Raw genomic sequence first — 18199 nt, forward strand, 5'->3', positions numbered from 1 at the left:
TTAACATTACAGTATGCTATGTATTACCAAGAGTTTAAAAACTTTTACAATTTTTATATATTATAATCATCTGCAAAGTGATGGATGTCAGTTGAAAAACAGCAATCCTTACCATTCTACTATAATGAGGTCATTTGTACATAAAAGTCTGTCTGTTTAGAAATTCATGAGCAACATGCAATTTGAACTTTTGCTATATGCCTATCATACAAAAAGAACATAGAAGTATTTAGAATCATACATCTATAACAGAGTCTTCCAGTTTCAATTTTTTCTTACAATGATTGCTGGTTACTGAATAGCACCAGTTCCACATGTAATAAAATATCTTATTTGAGAAATAGGAGACTACAGAGTATTTGTAAAGAATTATACAAAGAGGAGAGGATCAATCTTTTCTCAACAGATAAAAATTGCAGTGCATGGGTGACTTGATGTTTGTTTCTCTTGGCTTCTATGGAGGGTAGCCTTTGTTCATGGAACATGCAATGCAGTCTATAGTAAATGTAACCAGGTTCTTATACTTTACACGCAACAACAGCTGCACTTTTATTTCACTATACTACTGAACCTTGTAAACATTTCTTACATTGTAATGTCTTACTGTTGTGGCATCAAATAGATATGTTTAAGCAGCAGTAATATTGAACAAAAAACAGCATATAGGGGCCAGTAGCTTGCCACTGAAATAGGCTGCAGTAAATCAGAGTAAACCGACAACCTAACTTGTGAGGCATTATTTATTCCTAAAATTTAACAAGAGCACTGCTGATCTGAGAGAAAGAATAAACCTTTCCATTAAGTTTGAGGAACTAAACAACACTATCAAACAATTATCTTATTAAGCTAATTGCAACTGACACACTTTAATAAAAGTGCAAGATCCTAGTACACAAAATCAATAGTGCAAGTTATGTATTTGTTAGAGTACTTATAAGCATGTAATACACAAAATATTTTGGTATAGTATTCTCTGTTAATTATTTCTCCACTAATGATCTCTCATATCTGGTTCTGGTTCTTTTGGTCAAATGATCCATATCACAAACAATTATGCTTAAGGATTGTGTACATCAATAACATAGATATTGGAACTAGCATATAGAAATTGTACTCACAAAGGCAATAATTAATTTAAGATAGTTCCTCAAATATGACAGAGACAGAATAGGATAAGGATGAAGAGCAGGGATCACTGATATTAATCCTGTATTCAGAAGTACAAATAAACAGAGGCCACAGAAGCAGCTTTCCCATATGTAATGTCTGTTCTAACCAGTCAACCAAAAGTGCAGTGACATTCAGGATATATGTAAGTTAAATATTCATATATTAGTTATCTTTTTTAGTAATTTACCTTTTCTCATTTCTAAAATTAGTGGAAAGAGCTTACGAGATGATCCAATCATTTTTGACAGGATTATACTACACAAATGCTTAACAGTGCATTCAACTACATTTGATGTATACATAGCATGATTTTACTGGAAAATGGATATGAAACAGATCAAGATTTTTGCTATGTTGTCTGAAGCAACACTTCACACTCAAGTCACTTATGGAATCAGCAATTACCAAACTTCTGTTTCATTTTCTGTTATGATTGCAAATAATTTTAGGTAATATTATTTACTGTTTCAGATATTCAGATCAGATAAGATAAGCCATGACTGGCTCATCATGGTGAGAACTATGCTTTAGATATATGTAAAACCAGTCACCAAAAGCAGTAACTAAAACTTTCTGTGATCATGGCATAAAAATAAAATAAAAATATAATTACAGTGATGCTGCAGTCTCTATTGATCACATCATCATTTGCAATTAGTCAATGATTAACAACCATTATGGACCATTAGTTGTTGGTCTGAAGTGAAAACAGAAAGAGGAAAAAATACGGTAAATGGATATCTTAAAAGTGCTCTTGAAGTAACATAATGAGGTAGACAAGATGCCTGACTGTCACTTTATGTCAGTTTCTTATACTCTCTAGACAACTCTAAACTGCAAGTCAGATCAGTATGCTTCTTTCTTTACACCCTCCACTAACTTGCTGTAGCCTTTTTATCTTTGCAAACATGAAATTCTGTACCACTTTAGATCTGAGTTAGACAGGTTACAGTCCTTATAAAATATAGCTCTTTTACATGGCTTCAGTTTTTTTTCTATATTTTGACTTACATAAAACCACATACACATTGTATGAAATAAAAATCAGCATTTAGCATAAAACAGAATGGACACACTGTCAGTCATTTCCTAGGTTACAAATCCTGACAAAAAACTAAACATATGAGAATATTTACCCACAAACTGCATCAAAAGGAAAATTATGAGGCAAAATTGCTGCCCAGTACTTACATTTTGGAGACAAAATTTCAGTACTGCTGACAGACACACATAGAAGTACATACACTATCCCAGCTTTCAGAACCAAAAATTCCTTCCTTGAGGAGGAGCGAGGAGTAGGTTGGGGATGAAAGGAGCCAATCTGTGGTCTGAGTGAGCTCCTCATCCTTTCTATCATCTCCCCTACTATGCTCCTCTCTCCTCGTCAAAGAAGGAATTGTGTCTGTTGGTCATGCTGAAATTTTGCCTCCTGAAGTTCAGTACTGACCCCCAATTCTGTCTCACAATTTTATATTTACTCACAAATGCTGCTGGCATATATTCCTCTTTTCAGAAACAAGTATTTTGATTAAATGAAATATTCCCCCAGGGGAAAGTGCTGGTAATAACAGTCTCAGATATTAGAGGGGTGAGGGGGGGGGGGGATGGAGAGACCTATTAAGTGGACCAAAAGATTAAAGCATCACAGTATGGAATAGATGTCAATATCTGTAAAAGTTATCTTATGCATCACACCCACCAGATTTTATTTTATAAATACAAAATAAGGTATGTAGGTATTTCATCATAACGCGCAGATTAAACTATTAAATATAGGATAAGTAGCAGAAAAATGAAGTAATTGCAAAACTGATTGTAACACTGTTATCAGCTTATAGTATTTATTCGCATGTAAAATGTGACATGAAGTGAATCTATAGTGTTAAAGGTACATGTATTTTACACAAATTTATTGCACAACACTGGAACTATGGGCTCTTAAGGAAGGAAGGATGAGAAGTTGTGTGAAACAGAGAAGTGTACAACACCCCTAAAAATCTGACTGAAACAAAAACTGTCTCCAGAAGAAGAGTGGCATAAAGTATCTGCAAGCTGTCTTGACATGCGGAAGTGGGACAGAGATGAAGTAATGCACAATACGTAGTAAACAGCAAGAATGAATTTCTTTGTGTCACGGTGCAAAAAATATATAGTATGTAACTAAAGACAGGTTAAATTTTTTTTGCAAATCTTGAAAAGTATTATTGCAATACTTTGATTTGATACTGGAATATCCTGGTTGGAAAATAGACAGTGAAATGACAAAGATAACCAACCACCATATAATGGAGGTGTTCACCAATGAAGATTGGATGATGTGCTATGAGATTTAGGATGTAAGTATGTGTAAAATATGCCTATGCAGATGAAAATGAAAAAAAATAAAATAAAATAGAGAACTTGATTACACAACCAGTAAGCCATATATATCAGTAACCAATAATGTAAAAAGTTTACTCATGTTTGCATGCACAGCCTCAATGTATTTTCTGAAAGTCATAACCATTTTGTTAACAGTAAGCTATTTGATTTAATTGAACAAGTTGACCTTTTACTTCAATATTTATTTTTCGTTATTAGCTAGTTTCAGCCAGTGACCATTTTCAGTAATAGCTGGTGACATGTGTTTCCTCATACTTTAGACCAATTATGTTACATGGGATCATGTACACAAATAATATTTCCTTTTATGTAATATGATTTTATTGTGTTGCTTTATGTGAAGCCAAGTCATAACAAATTACAGTCACAAGGCATGCAGTGCAATGTGTGCTCTTAGGAGGACAGGATGTTATTGTATTTATATACAAGGAAATATAACTTTTGTGTGGGAATAAACACTTGTTCCCGTGGCACATACATTGATTTTAAATCTGATGACACACAGGTCACTGATCTGCATGTGAAAATGACCATAGTATGAAACCAACTAGTAGTGCAAAATACATGTTTCAACTTTCTCAAATAAATTAAACAGCCTATGATTTTGACTAACAGAATAAAACATATCAAACAATGGAAACTCCACTTTGGAATATAAACAATGTAGGGAAAGGCAGATTGCTATTTACTGTAAGGATGACATGTTAAGTTGCAGACAGGCACAATTGAAAGACATTTATGTAGCTCAGACCAGAAAGCATTCTGATCTGAGCTGCCACTGTTGGTGGTCATGTGTGCGTGAGGTGTGCTTGCTTGTGTGAATGAATGGTGTGCATTTCTCCTTCTTTTTCTGATGAAGAATGTGGCCAAAAGCTTGTGTGTAAGTATTTTTAATTGTGCCTCTATGTAACTTAATATGTCATCTTTATGGTAAGAAGCAATCTGTCTTTTCCTGCATTGTTAGAATAAAATATATGTAAGATATAATTACCCTTAACCATGCAGCAGAAGATTGAGTGAAATGTACAAAAGCTTGCAGATAGCTCTCCACTGTGTAGTTGTTGGCTTCTCTATTTGGTCTGTTCTCAATGTGTCTCCCTTGACTTGGGTCCTCAGACAACTTGCCTGTAAAACCCCTTCCAGTCTCTTTTGACAGATGCAGAAACTTCACATTATGAAAGTTAGTGAATCTGTTATATTTTTTCTCTCTATAATTCTGCTGCAATCTGGCAAGTAACAATTTTTTTAAATCTTAATTAGTTTTAGTTACAATCTGGATCAATTAGTTTTAGCTTCAATGTGGATAACTGTTTTATTTATGAGTATGTTGAGTATGTGAAGAGGTACATTGTGATTTATAAGAAGGTAGTAAGAACTTGATACTATGGATAGAATAAACTGAGGCACAGTGTTGCAGTGGCCCAATGAAAAAACATGTTGTTCACTTACAATCTGTAAAAGGGTGCTGACCAAGCAATTATAATGTACAAACACTAAATCTCACTCACAAATAAATGAAAAAGAATCAACAGACTGAGTAAATTTTGGACAGCCAGATGTCTGAGCATTGATAAGAAATGCAAAGAAGTAAAAATTTCTCAAACACATGATATTTTATATGGGAAGTAATAGTAACCCATCAGAGCTGATAAGCCTTAAGGGACAGCACTAGAGCACTGTTCTGAAACAGCTGCCATTACCAGTGGAATGCAGCCACAAATAGGATTGAGAACTGACTGAAAAGCAACCGTATTTAAACAGCGTTATTGTACAGCAGTTAAGTTTATTGCAGCTAAGACACTAACAAGTCGAAAATAATTTTCCAGCAGCATAACATATAATTACTCCCTAATTCCTATATGCAACTTAAAAAAATGTTGAAATAAAAAATTCCAATATTCCCCATGGAACTAAGTTACTTTATCTGACAAGAGACGGTTCTAAGTTGCATGAATTGAGAGTGTTTAGGAATGAAGTAGGTAGTGGTTTCCTTGGTAGCTCTACTATGCTCATTTTGGTACATGAGGGCATAAATAGTCTATAGCAGTCTCTGAAAACTCTTAGTTCAGTCCAGTGAAGATTTACTCCTTTATAACAGCCATATCATATTTTTATTGTTAAGCTTGACTCATTCTAAAATTCTAAATGTTTTCTTTTATGATAAATGAATTGTGAAACAAAGTCATCCATGATTTTGGGTCATGGGAAAAACTGTATAACAAAATATGATGGAAATCGTCAATTAAATACTAACGACAGACTAACTTGTCCGATTCTTTTCTCGTTTTGCGGTTTGTCTGTATCTGCTGCCAGTTGGTTATTTATTTGTTTCACTGTAGCTTCATATTGTAGACAATTTTCCATAAAGAAGCTCTTCTTGAATATATCATTCACAGTTACACCATAGGAATAACTCTGTATTTTTTCCATTCATTTTCTACTCTAAATCTTTTCTTATTTAGGATACAGCTTTTTATGTCCTTTCTTCATTGATGATCTATTGATTAAAAATAAACTCACCGAAAACAGCCTATTACCTACATAGTTTCATAACATTTTCTTGTTATTTCTGAGCATGATGAAATGTTTAACTATTTTTGTGATCAAGTGACACAGTTTTACAAGTGCCTAATATAATATTTGTACTGAATGCCTCTTACAAAAAAACCGAAATGCTCATAATGTGACAACCACAAATTATGCTCCAATACATGACATTGTTACTAGCACACATTTATTTTCTCCTGGTGTGCTTCTATTGTTCTTATGTAGTTCACACAAAAAGTTAGCCACAAACAGCAGCAGACCTCCATTTTTCATACTGTAATTCCATTGCGATCTAAAATAATTATTTTCACACAGAAAAAATGTGGCTCAAATGGGTATATAAATGAAGAACCAACTTTTTTTAAAAAAGGCGCAATGCGCAAACATAAAAAAGTATTCTCTTATGCAATTCACTGATTTTACCAGACCTTGGAGCCACACAAAATTATAACTGTTATTATGATTACTGGTTTCACAAAACATGTAGAGGTCTTATATTCAAAGACTATATTCAGGCAGCTAGAAAATTTAAGCCTTTATCTTTTGTTCTATCATACAATATCTGTTGCACAAAATGTAAAGGAATTATATTTTGCAACAAAACTTGCAAATTTTTCTAATTTTTCTGCCTGTAGTCACATATTTCTTACGTGCATTCATATATTTTGGCACAATGCAAGAACATAGAAGCAGAGCAAACTTTCTAGTATGTAAATGAAGGACAAACAAAAAAAAATTATTTTTATTTTGTGGTTTTCTCTTGTTGAATAGATGTCCAGAAATGCATCAGTCAGAAGGAATAGCGAACATCACTTTTACTATTACTCAACTAAAATGAAACATTAAGGTGAAAGAGTGTGCTAAACTGCACTTGGAAACAAATCTCTTATCCAAATAGGCAGTGTGAAAATTTGGAAATTTCTTTAATTGATAGACTACATTTGTCAAGTCAAGTATGTCACACATTGACATTAAACTATAGAAAACAATTTACCATAGCGCCTATAGTCTTAGAGCAAATCAAGGCTAGAGAACAATTTACAGTAGGCCTATAATGTCATCATAATTTGAATTGATGTGAACTGCAGGTGCCCATCCTCATCCAAGTTTTTTTTTGGTCTGACAATCAGCTATACTGGACAGGATTAAAGGGTATTGCATTAATTTGCTGTGTCAAATACTAAAAGACTTGACTGATTATCTTTCACAGCATTAATATGTGATTGTTGTGAAATCCAAAATATGTAATAATCATTTTCTGGCAATGGGAAAAGTTTAGTTGATAGTAAAATACTACAGAAGAGGTAAAACAAGAGCACTGTGCAGGAAACAATAAATGAAAGGGATGGCTCCAAGACCACGGGAAAAAGAACTGGGTGGATGAAAGAAGTGTGTAAGAGAAACAGCTTAGGGACCAAAAATGGAGGAGAGATAATATGCTGGTTTCCTTAAATTTGCTTTCCTAATATCCATTATGCAGCTCAGTTTTGTCTTTCATCTGACCCTTAAATTGGTCTTCTTTGTTTTTCTTTTTGTCAGTGGAGTTTCCTGGCATTTGTACTTCTCCTTTTTATCTTTCTCTCCTCTTCTTCACTCTCAATCTCCAGCACTCTCTCCAGTATCATTACCGACACAGTGCACATGATGCTCCACAAAATTCACCCAACATTCTTGAAACAGCAAGCATTTATGACTGTCAATACATATGTATGCTGCATATTCAAATTAAGGCATCCATAAGTTGTTTATTTCATGCACCCTATTATCAGATACAATGGCAGCTTCAATGGAAATGCTGCTGTGTAAGTCTTTCAGTCATCTACACCCAGTAATCTATGTCTTCAGGCATATCATAAAATGTGAAAGTAGAACTAAAATACAAGGATGAACATGAAATCTCACCTCTGAGAATATTTTCCCCATAAGTTTGCACAGTGCAGCTTTATGAAAATTGGTCTCTTTCCTTCACACTGTAAACAATGTTTACTTCAACCTCTGCAACTTGTCTTGTCCTGTCCTCTTTGTTCCCAGGACATTTTATGATATGAATACAATGTCAAAAGATTAATGCTATAAAAGAGGGAAACATTCCCTGTGGGAAAAATATATCTAAAAACAAAGATGATGTGACTTACCAAACGAAAGCGCTGGCAGGTCGATAGACACACAAACACACACAAACAAACACAAACATACACACAAAATTCAAGCTTTCGCAACCCACGGTTGCTTCGTCAGGAAAGAGGGAAGGAGAGGGAAAGATGAAAGGCTGTGGGTTTTAAGGGAGAGGGTAAGGAGTCATTCCAATCCCGGGAGCGGAAAGACTTACCTTAGGGGGAATTGGGATTGGAATGACTCCTTACCCTCTCCCTTAACACCCAAATCCTTTCATCTTTCCCTCTCCTTCCCTCTTTCCTGACGAAGCAACTGTGGGTTGCGAAAGCTTGAATTTTGTGTGTATGTTTGTGTTTGTGTTTGTTTGTGTGTCTATCGACCTGCCAGCGCTTTCGTTTGGTAAGTCACATCATCTTTGTTTTTAGATTAATGGTATAAAATACATATACTATAGTACCAGTACAAACAATGTTTGTGTTTCTTGGGAGAGAGGGAGGGAGAGGGAAGAGGAGAGAGAGAGAGAGAGAGAGAGAGAGAGAGAGAGAGAGAGAGAGAGAGAGAGAGAGATTTTGCCTCAAATCTGCAGAGCTCCAGAGGAGTACTTGTTATACTTCCCCACAAGCTTAGTGAAACACTTGAAGTAATACTAGCAATGTCTTGGATTGGCCTCAAAAATTAATAAAGCAATCACTATTATTTGCAAATGTTGTGATGAAACTTCTTTAAACATCAACACTAAGTGTGACAAAATTTAAAACACATCTATAAATAATATCATAGGAAACTCTTTCATTATAAAGCAAAAATCTTAAAATTACCCTTTATTTTCCATTGTCTCAGTTGCACAACTGTTATGATTATTACTTTCAGTCATTTTAGTTTCAGGTTCAACATAGTAAAACTGCTTCTCACTGCTTGGCTTTGCACCAGCTACACTATTGCTGATAGCGACAGGTGCTGTATGGTATTAAAATTTGTCATTATTCTACGCTGCTACAGTTCTAATCATTATTAAAAAATTGAAAATGAAATGGAGGAAATGAAAAAGCTAATTTTAATACCACATAGCAGTTGTGAGCCTCTTCTCAATAAATGTGTTAGCAATACGAAACATAAATCATTCTGATTTCTGTATATAATTCAACATTAGCAAGTTTAAAAAAAAAGTCACAATATTATAACAATACACTGCTCCATTTCTCTCTTCAGCATATAAAAGTCCTCTGTAAATACATTGCAATAAAGAAAAGAAATGATGCATTATATTCCATGCACTGTGGACAAACTTAGCCCGTAGTTACCAAAATATTTCTCAGCTGCACAGCTGATCAGAAAGAATACATGAGTTACTGTAACACACTTAAATCATAAACTAAATAATGAAACAATAATTCTCTGTAGGGTCATACAAACAATACGGAAATCATTTACATAAAAAAAAGTAACTCACACACAGCACGAAGTTATAACATGTGCAATGAAGCTAAGAACTTCCTAATTAAAACAGTTTATTACATTTAAGTGAGCTGAAACTAACATATAAATGCATTTACACTTTAAATATGTACACAATAAATAAAATAATAAAAAAGGATATGAGGTATACTGCATTAAATGTCAGTAAGAAATAAATAACTGAGAAAATGCGAGGAATAAACCTGGTGCACACTCCATAATGAGGACAGTACACATTGTAACAGCCATCTGTGACAGCTTTCTGACAAAATCATAGGAAAAAATGTTTTTTCTAAGGTTCAGTGAAGTGCATCTCAGAGTAGTCAAGATCAGTTACATTTAAAAGTTATGTTGAATATAAATTATGACTGTAATTTATTCTTATCAAAACTGTTGATTAAGCTCACTGAAGGCCACGAATTAGTTTTGTCAACATATGATTACCACAATCTGAACTTCAGTTCATTACATTAAAAAAATTGCAAAATTCACAACTTTTTTTACAGTATATAGTTAAAAGATTTCATGTAATGTATGTGAATCTAGCAAGGAACATAAAGTAAATACTGCAAGCTCACACCCCACAACTCTTACTGAAAACATCAATTGTTTTCATGAGTTAAACACAAACAGGAAACAGTAGAATGGCTAAATGGTTTGTCCGAAGTGTTGATCTGACATGTATTCCAGGAGAGAAAACTGTTATTTAATTGGATAAAGAAAACTGGTTATTTCTTTCATTTAGAAGAAGATAACATAATGGTGAAATGAAGCTTTGCTGACATAACTAATATCAACCCAAGTTACTAGATCAACAAATATTAACCCAAGTTACTAGATCAAAAGAAGTTAACTTTTTGCAGATATAAATAATAGAAAACATAGTACAGATGATACATCCATTAGCTCAGAATATATATGACAGAAAAAACTTCATATATACATAAAAATTACAAAAATAAATAACAATTTTTATAAAGAAAGAGACAGCAAAAACAGCATCACTGTGTGCAACTCATAAAGTAGTTCCCCTCATCACAGGGGAAAACGAACAACAGCGTAACACAGCACACATTTATGTAGAGAAGCAATGGAAAAAGCTTGAAATTTAAGTAACACAAGATTATTTTCTGTACATAAAAATGACTGGTTTGTGGTACATAAAAATGTATACCAAACCAGTCATTTACAATGCACTTCTTAACATTACTTAATAATTATTTTAATGGGGTATGTTCCATTTTCCAGTCTCTCTCATTTCACTTATTTTTTAAACTAAAGAGACATGATTCAAAACATGCTCTTTGTTTTGTTTTTGCAAAATATTTCATGGCCAATTATGTAAGACATGTTACGAATCACTGTTCTACATATTTTAAGATTGCAAAATATCTGCCTGTTTCAACAGGCATATGAGCTAAAAACAGCATACACAGCATTACAAATAAGCACTTTTGCTTGTAAACACCTCAAGTATATTATTCTTTCCATGAAAATGCATTTTCAAAGATCTAACATTGTGATGCAGTGTAAATATACTTACTGGTAGATATGGTTCAGAAAAGTGGTAGTGGACATCTCAGTTTCAGCAGTTTTAATTAAACTGAAAGCTGATGTGTTTTATCTCTTACTCAATTTCCTGGGTTTCTAATACTGTCATCAGGTGAACAAAGCTCACTTCTGTTTTGCACAAAATATAATATTATGCAGTATGCTATACATCTTATATTTATGCCTTCAGTTCCACATTGTTCGGTTGGTGTATACTAAATGACACTAAATAGTCATACTAACCTTGCTATACTGAGGCTGGTGCCTCTCACTGTATTTTGATATTCCAATACACATTGGGGAATTTCCTTTTTTCTTTTTAATTGGGTGGCTTAAACAGCTCTCATTCAGAGTATTTAGCCTATCTTCAATGACTTATGGTGGTGACAGTAACTAATTTCTATTATAGTCAACATAGTTATTCAATCAGTTCTCGTGTTGTTTACCAGAACCGTATGTTCACATCGGAACCTTTATTAGAAATGGAACTGCATTTGCCCCATTTTTTCCCAATGCCTAGATAGTAAACTGTGTTAAAGCACCTTCTTCTGGGATATTTGGAGGGGTACTGGCCCTGGATCAAATCACTTTGCAGATTAATGATGGAGGCTGATGTGCCAGCCAGTCTGGATGTGATTTTTAAGCGGATTTCCACATCTACCAAGGAAATTGCTGGGCTGGTTCCCATGTCCTGCCTCAGATACACAATACATAAAAACTTTGGAAAATGATCTCTCATTTAACCATTAAGTGAACAATACATGCAGGCAGAAGGGCTACACCTATTCCTCCTGGAAGGGGGGAGGGGGCAGGGGGGGGGGGGGTGCCTTTGGGACAGGTGACCCTCTTATAATTAAGTAATAATAGCCTATATAAAGGTATCGTTGGTTCTTTGTGAGATTGGAGACATAAAATACCAGTCCATACCAGGCACTAGCAGGATATGAAGCACTGGACAGAAAGGAAGGAATTACATTTTCCTGAACAGAAGATACTAAAAAAGCTATTGGGTCCAAGGTCTGTGATGAATAGGAAGTATAAAATCATAGCCACACTGTGACTGACAATCTGCCCCACTTGGTCCTGGTACTTTAAAAGTTTTACTCCTTTGGTCAAAATATCTGTGGAGCAGACTATTTCCCAGTGACAATGTATGGAAATTCACTCACCTCTGCATCTGTAAACAGCTGTTTAGTGTTTATTTTTTTTCCCTATAAAACTTATGCCACACACTAGCAATATAAATTTCAGAACAGAAGCAACACAATTAAAACTCTTCAGTTGCACAACTACTGCTTCAGCATACAAATCTACAATGTGCTCTTTAGCCCCCAAAAGAATTCATTCTGAAATGTCATCCAAATTTGTTTGGATTGTTTAGTGAACCTTTATGTCATATACTATATACCAGAGGTGATCAATAGACAGAAAAACATATTTTCAGCATTTTTGTCTTACAGCTCATTGTAAGGATGTAGCTTGTATTTCTACAAAGGCTATTGGACTGAACAATGTTTCTCCAGCCTTTAGTGGTGCACAATTCACATCATTTATTTAATTTCTGTGAATTTAGGATTTGTTATTGCTCCATAAGAAGCTCTTCATGTTATCTTGCTAACATGTTTTACTAAGATTTAACACAATGCCATTCCGTCTGTGAATCAGATAACTGTTGTGTCTTCTTCATGTTTTAACGGTTGTGCAATCTTTCTGAGAGGAGATTTTGAACTGCCTCAGTATTTGCCTACACAGGTGTGGGATATCACATAAGATCACATTCAGGCTGCCCACTATATGAGACAAATAGTTATTAATTAAATTGATCTTGTTTGTCTCCTTCTTCCACAAGCCACAATTACTCATGACAAACTGAAGTTCCAACAGTAGACAAAAATATCACAAACTCTTTCTGATAAATATTAAAAGGAATTATCTCAAAAATTAAAATTTGTATTTTTACAAAAAATCACCAAAATTATTAACTTAATAGTGTCAATGATCTCTTTGGAAGTGAGTCTCTATGGTCTCCCTGTATGCTACTGTAACTACTGAGAGTGAAATAGTGGAAGTGAATTGCAAACATTTATCATGATGCATTACACACTAAATATCCCAGCCGACCAAATGTTAACTTTATACATGGGGTTTTAAGTTTTTTGTGCCCAATTGCAAGATTTGATTTGATTTGATTTGACTACTCTGAGTTGCAGTGAGATTCTTACTGAGAAGGATAAGGAATAAAATATGTATTACAATGATACTGTTACCACTGTAGTATAGCCAAATGTTCTAGTACTGTTTCTAGCTGCCTTATATACTTAATTTATATCCAAACTGTACGTTGACATTTTGTTTTACACTGAAAAAAATATTTCTTACTTCATTTCTATAATTTTGGAAATGAATGTTTCTTTCATAGCCCTTCAACATCATTTCATCAACTATATAGGTGTGCACAATTGGTAAATAAATTTGTGGCTAATATTTTCTGTCCAAATTGGCCAGATTTCTATTAACAATTCCAATGCAAAACATCTCTGGTTATATTTACATACATGTGGCACAGAAAACTCATGTCTAAGGACTGTACAAAATTGTTATTACATCTGCTTCAGTTTCATAAATAGAAAAACTCTGACAAAATTTATACAAAATGTAAAACCTGATAAAACAGCTAGTCTGGAAACATGATTTTAAAAAATATCAGTATTTCCCTACAGACATATTGTCTTTATTAATATTCCTTTCTCCTGAAATACTAGTTTTTTTCCTAATTTTGGTTTGGTATTGCATGATTACAGACTGAGTTTCTCAATACAATTTCATCATAATTTAACATATTATTAATCGCACTTTGTTGAAAGAAGGCAACATTATACTTGTGACTGGCTCCATTTTATGTGTTTGTCCGTTTTGTAACAGTACTAATCACTTGCTCTGATTTCTACCTTATGTCTCGACAGGCACGAATACGCCACTTTTTCATAACATAAATTGATGCAACTAGAGGAAATATTACCAGTCGGCTGATAATGTGTAATAGAGAAAAAGCACCATTTAAACAATAAGACAGTATGTGACACAGCAAACAAAAGATCAAGACACTTAGGTTTCCTAATTAATCTCACATGATAAGCTGCTAAAATTATCACAAACAATTATTAAACTAGAGTTGGTTGCGATGTCCTTGAGATGAACTTTCAAACTCCATAGTGCTGGAATTATGATACAGTGGACAATATCACTGTGCAAAAATAAAACTACATTTTTATAATTCTATGCACTCACAGGTAAAACACTATATGAAAAAAAACATCTGTCTTAAATAAATTGTAACAAAACTTGTTGAAGGGCTAAAAAGAATCATTCACTACATCATCATCTGATGACACAAAGTTCATCAAATTTACATGTATATAAAAAAATGACTAGCGGAAATATGGTCATTTGTAAAATTGTTGAAGCTGCTTTTAGAAGGGCGCTCCTCTGAGCAAGAGCAATGTGACACACTCCACACATTAAACATATAAAAGTTTGCCTTGAGACATACTGATTTGCAACAAGACCTAAATTTTGAGATCTTCAGACACACCAAGATTGGCAAGAGTTTTTTTGATCCGCAAGGCAGTCAGGCGAGCAGCTGCGTTGTGATACCAACATTCTTTCATAAGTTTTGACATGACATGCAATGCCTGTAGACAGAAACCAATTACGTAAATACAGGTCATTGAAATAATCTACCATCTTGTTTTTCAAAAAGGAAAAATGTCATTATGGTAGCCTGTACTTGTACTCTCTCTCTCTCTCTCTCTCTCTCTCTCTCTCTCTCGCTCTCTCTCTCTCACACACACACACACACACACACACACACACATACACACACATTCATGCACATGTACACATGCATGCGCACGCTCGCACGCACATGTACACACACATGCACGCAAATGCGCATGCGCACATGTGCGTGTGTGCGTGCACACACACACCTCTTCATTTGCTACAGGATGGAAACATTTTATTTGCATTATCTTACCTCATTTGACTGCCATCTGTTTGGTATGGACGGCCTTTGTCGATCAATGCATACAACCTTCCTCATTTCTTCAATAGTTGGGTCTGAAGGTACCATGTCATAAAATGGCAACTGATATTCATCATAGATGCCCCCAACATTACACCTCCTTGCTATTTCCCAGAATATCAGCCCCAAAGCATAGACATCAGCTCGTTTGAAGGAATCAAAATGGTTTGTATTTATTAGTTCATCAAGTACCTGCACATGGAAATAGTAAACCATAAAATTGTAGACAGTTATAAGGCCAGCAAAGCAGAATTTTACATATGCACACACGACAATTAATTATGTAATATACAAATAGAAAAAAAATGCATACATATGCTAAGATAGCACCACCAAAGTTGATCCCATGTTGTTTGAATTTCAGAAGGCAATCAATGTAGTTCCACACTGTCATCTGGTGAACAAAATATGATCTTATGAAATACTGTATTAGCTTTTAAAGGTGGACTGAAGACTTTCTGGCAAAAAGAACATAGTATGTAGTTCTCAATGGGGAGAAATCACCACATGCAAAAACAGATTCGGTCATGCCCAGAGGAAATGTTACTGTTCAAGATAGATGTATAACAACAGCAAAAAATGTTGTTTGTAAATAGTTGGAAAGACCCATCACTACTCTCTGGAACAATCACGGATTCAAAATATCTGGAGGTATACAGAGACTTATCAACAGTTGCCATTCCTCTGCATGATTCGTGAAGGTGGGGGAGGGTGTGTGTGATATAACAAAGTCACTATAAAGAAGCACAAAGTAGAAATGCAAATGCAGATACAAAGGAGTGAATTCTGAAGTTTTTTCCATGTTCCATTGATTGCTTGCAAGACGGCATATTAATGAAGTGATATATGTCGATTTTTATTGATTCATAACAATGCATTTTTATACATAATTATGTGCTTCCCAATTGTAAATTAATAAGAGCAGAAAGTATTTAATTTTGATATCCATACTAAAAGTTTCTAAAAATCAAGAAATGCTTAAGACCTTGTTTTATTTTGCATATTGTTTACCTTGTATGCTATATGTATCTCTTGATTGGATACTTTATTACCTCTTAAGACTTCAGTACCTTCTTCAATGGACTCTTCTCAATTTACTAACTATTTATAGCTCCTTGCAATATTCTGCTGCAAATCAACACTTTCTCTCTTTTCCTTTTACAAATAAAATGATATTCAGATATTTCTGTATTGCCCATAACCACATTTAAAACAAAAACACTAATCCAACTTTTTGGAACTTGCTGTTAGTTCCTTCCTCAGGGAGAAATGAGGTACATCATTGGGAAGTGTTAGAAATAAGCAGTAGGGCACTCAGACCCCAGGGTGAGAGGGAAAAGCCTTTTGTGAGGACAAAGGGAGGCAGAATTAAACATGAGGCATCATAGAGAGGAAAATGTCAAATATAGCATATTGGTAGGCAACTCACCAGTTTTCAGTAAAGAGATTATATACAGACCGAGTCAGAAACAGAAGATAGGTAGAGGACGAAAAATAAGAAGGCAAATGAATAGTGTAACTAAAAACTATAAACAAAATGGAGGTACTGAGAAAATAAAAAAAGAGTGATTGTACATTAATGTAGGTCAAATCCTAGAGGCTGACAAAATGCGAGGGTATGTTGGAGAGCAAATTCTCATTTCTGGAGTTTTGAAAAACTAGTATAAGGTGGGAGGATCGAAACAGCATGCATTTAGGTTCCTTGAGTCATGCTGCACAGCATGGTCAGCAAATGGCTACTGGGTGTCCTCAAGATGGGACAATTCTTCTACATCCATTCATGTATTCAGCAATGGAAGTTGGTACACAACATGTGTGGTTGTACTTGTTGCTCTGTCTGTTATGGTATACAATTTACCACTTGCAGGACTGGAGTGACTGATAGTGGCTGGTTGTGTGGGGTAGATTTTACAGGGGCAAGAACCCTGAAGTAAGGATAACACTCAGGGAATGTCATATGGTTTGATAAGGGTGTTACAGTGGTTAAAAGGGTAAAAGAAAGCTACAATGGGACAGGCCAATGTAGCCATAAAAGTTATACATTAACATACTAGAATGACATTTCAGAATAAACAAAGCAGGAAGGAAAATGACCTACTTCGTATACAGTTACTATGTCACCACAATGGGAAAGAGAACAGAAAATTACGATCTTTCATTTATCATCATCACTAGCTGACAAACTGTTGACAAACCCAGAATTGCCTGAGTATTCATTCTGCCAATTTTCTATTAGATACAAAAACAAACAAATGGACTGTGTTTGTAGTGCAATATCAAAAAACTTTCATTTCCATGTACTTGTGATGGTCACCTTCAAAATTATGAAACAGCTATACAAAGAAATATGCATCCACATTTTTTGTAAACATCTCTACGGCAATGGCTATTCACATAGCTCTATAAACAACTATTGTTTTTGCACACAGCCTTTTGTGCTTAGCAATTGAAAGCTGTCAAAAGCATTGCCAGGTGTTAAGGATTTCCTGAAGTTGACTCAACTGTAGGTGTGTCTTAGAAGTAGAGAACAAGTGTATTTAAACATGAATGAGACAGAATTTTTTCATGCAGCTCAGTGTTTATGATGTCATATTTCCTAATCTATGTATCATACGATGATATAATTTTATAGGTACATTCAGCGCCATATGTGGACACATCTGTAAACTGTGCTGTGAATACAGTTAGCAGGAAATAAGTAATAAATTTAAACATCATGCACAATGCAGCAGTTTATGATGTCATATCTCCCAAACTAAATGTGGTACCACGATATAATTTTGTAGGCACATTTAGCAGCATACATGGTTACTGCCAGCAAGGATGCTGTCAGCAAAATTTATTGTGAATAGAGTCAGTACCACAGAATTAATAGTTTTAAATGTTGGCACGATG

The 18199-nt window shown here is 34.5% G+C and overlaps 1 protein-coding gene across 4 annotated transcripts in view; it reads right to left on the reverse strand.

Annotated features, from left to right (window-relative positions):
• Positions 1–9022: 9022 nt before the first annotated feature.
• Positions 9023–18199, reverse strand: part of LOC126482336 (TGF-beta receptor type-1) — a 190189-nt gene continuing 181012 nt past the window's right edge. For all 4 annotated transcript variants that reach the window (XM_050106405.1, XM_050106404.1, XM_050106407.1 and 1 more), the window contains exons 8-9: positions 15257–15496; positions 9023–14912 (exon numbers count right to left, since the gene is read on the reverse strand). In XM_050106405.1, the coding sequence (XP_049962362.1) occupies positions 14787–14912; positions 15257–15496 (366 nt within the window). In that variant the 3' untranslated portion in view covers positions 9023–14786. The remainder of the gene's footprint in view (positions 14913–15256; positions 15497–18199) is intronic.

Source organism: Schistocerca serialis, chromosome 5 (assembly GCF_023864345.2).
Source record: "Schistocerca serialis cubense isolate TAMUIC-IGC-003099 chromosome 5, iqSchSeri2.2, whole genome shotgun sequence".
Classification (NCBI taxonomy): Eukaryota; Metazoa; Arthropoda; class Insecta; order Orthoptera; family Acrididae; genus Schistocerca; species Schistocerca serialis.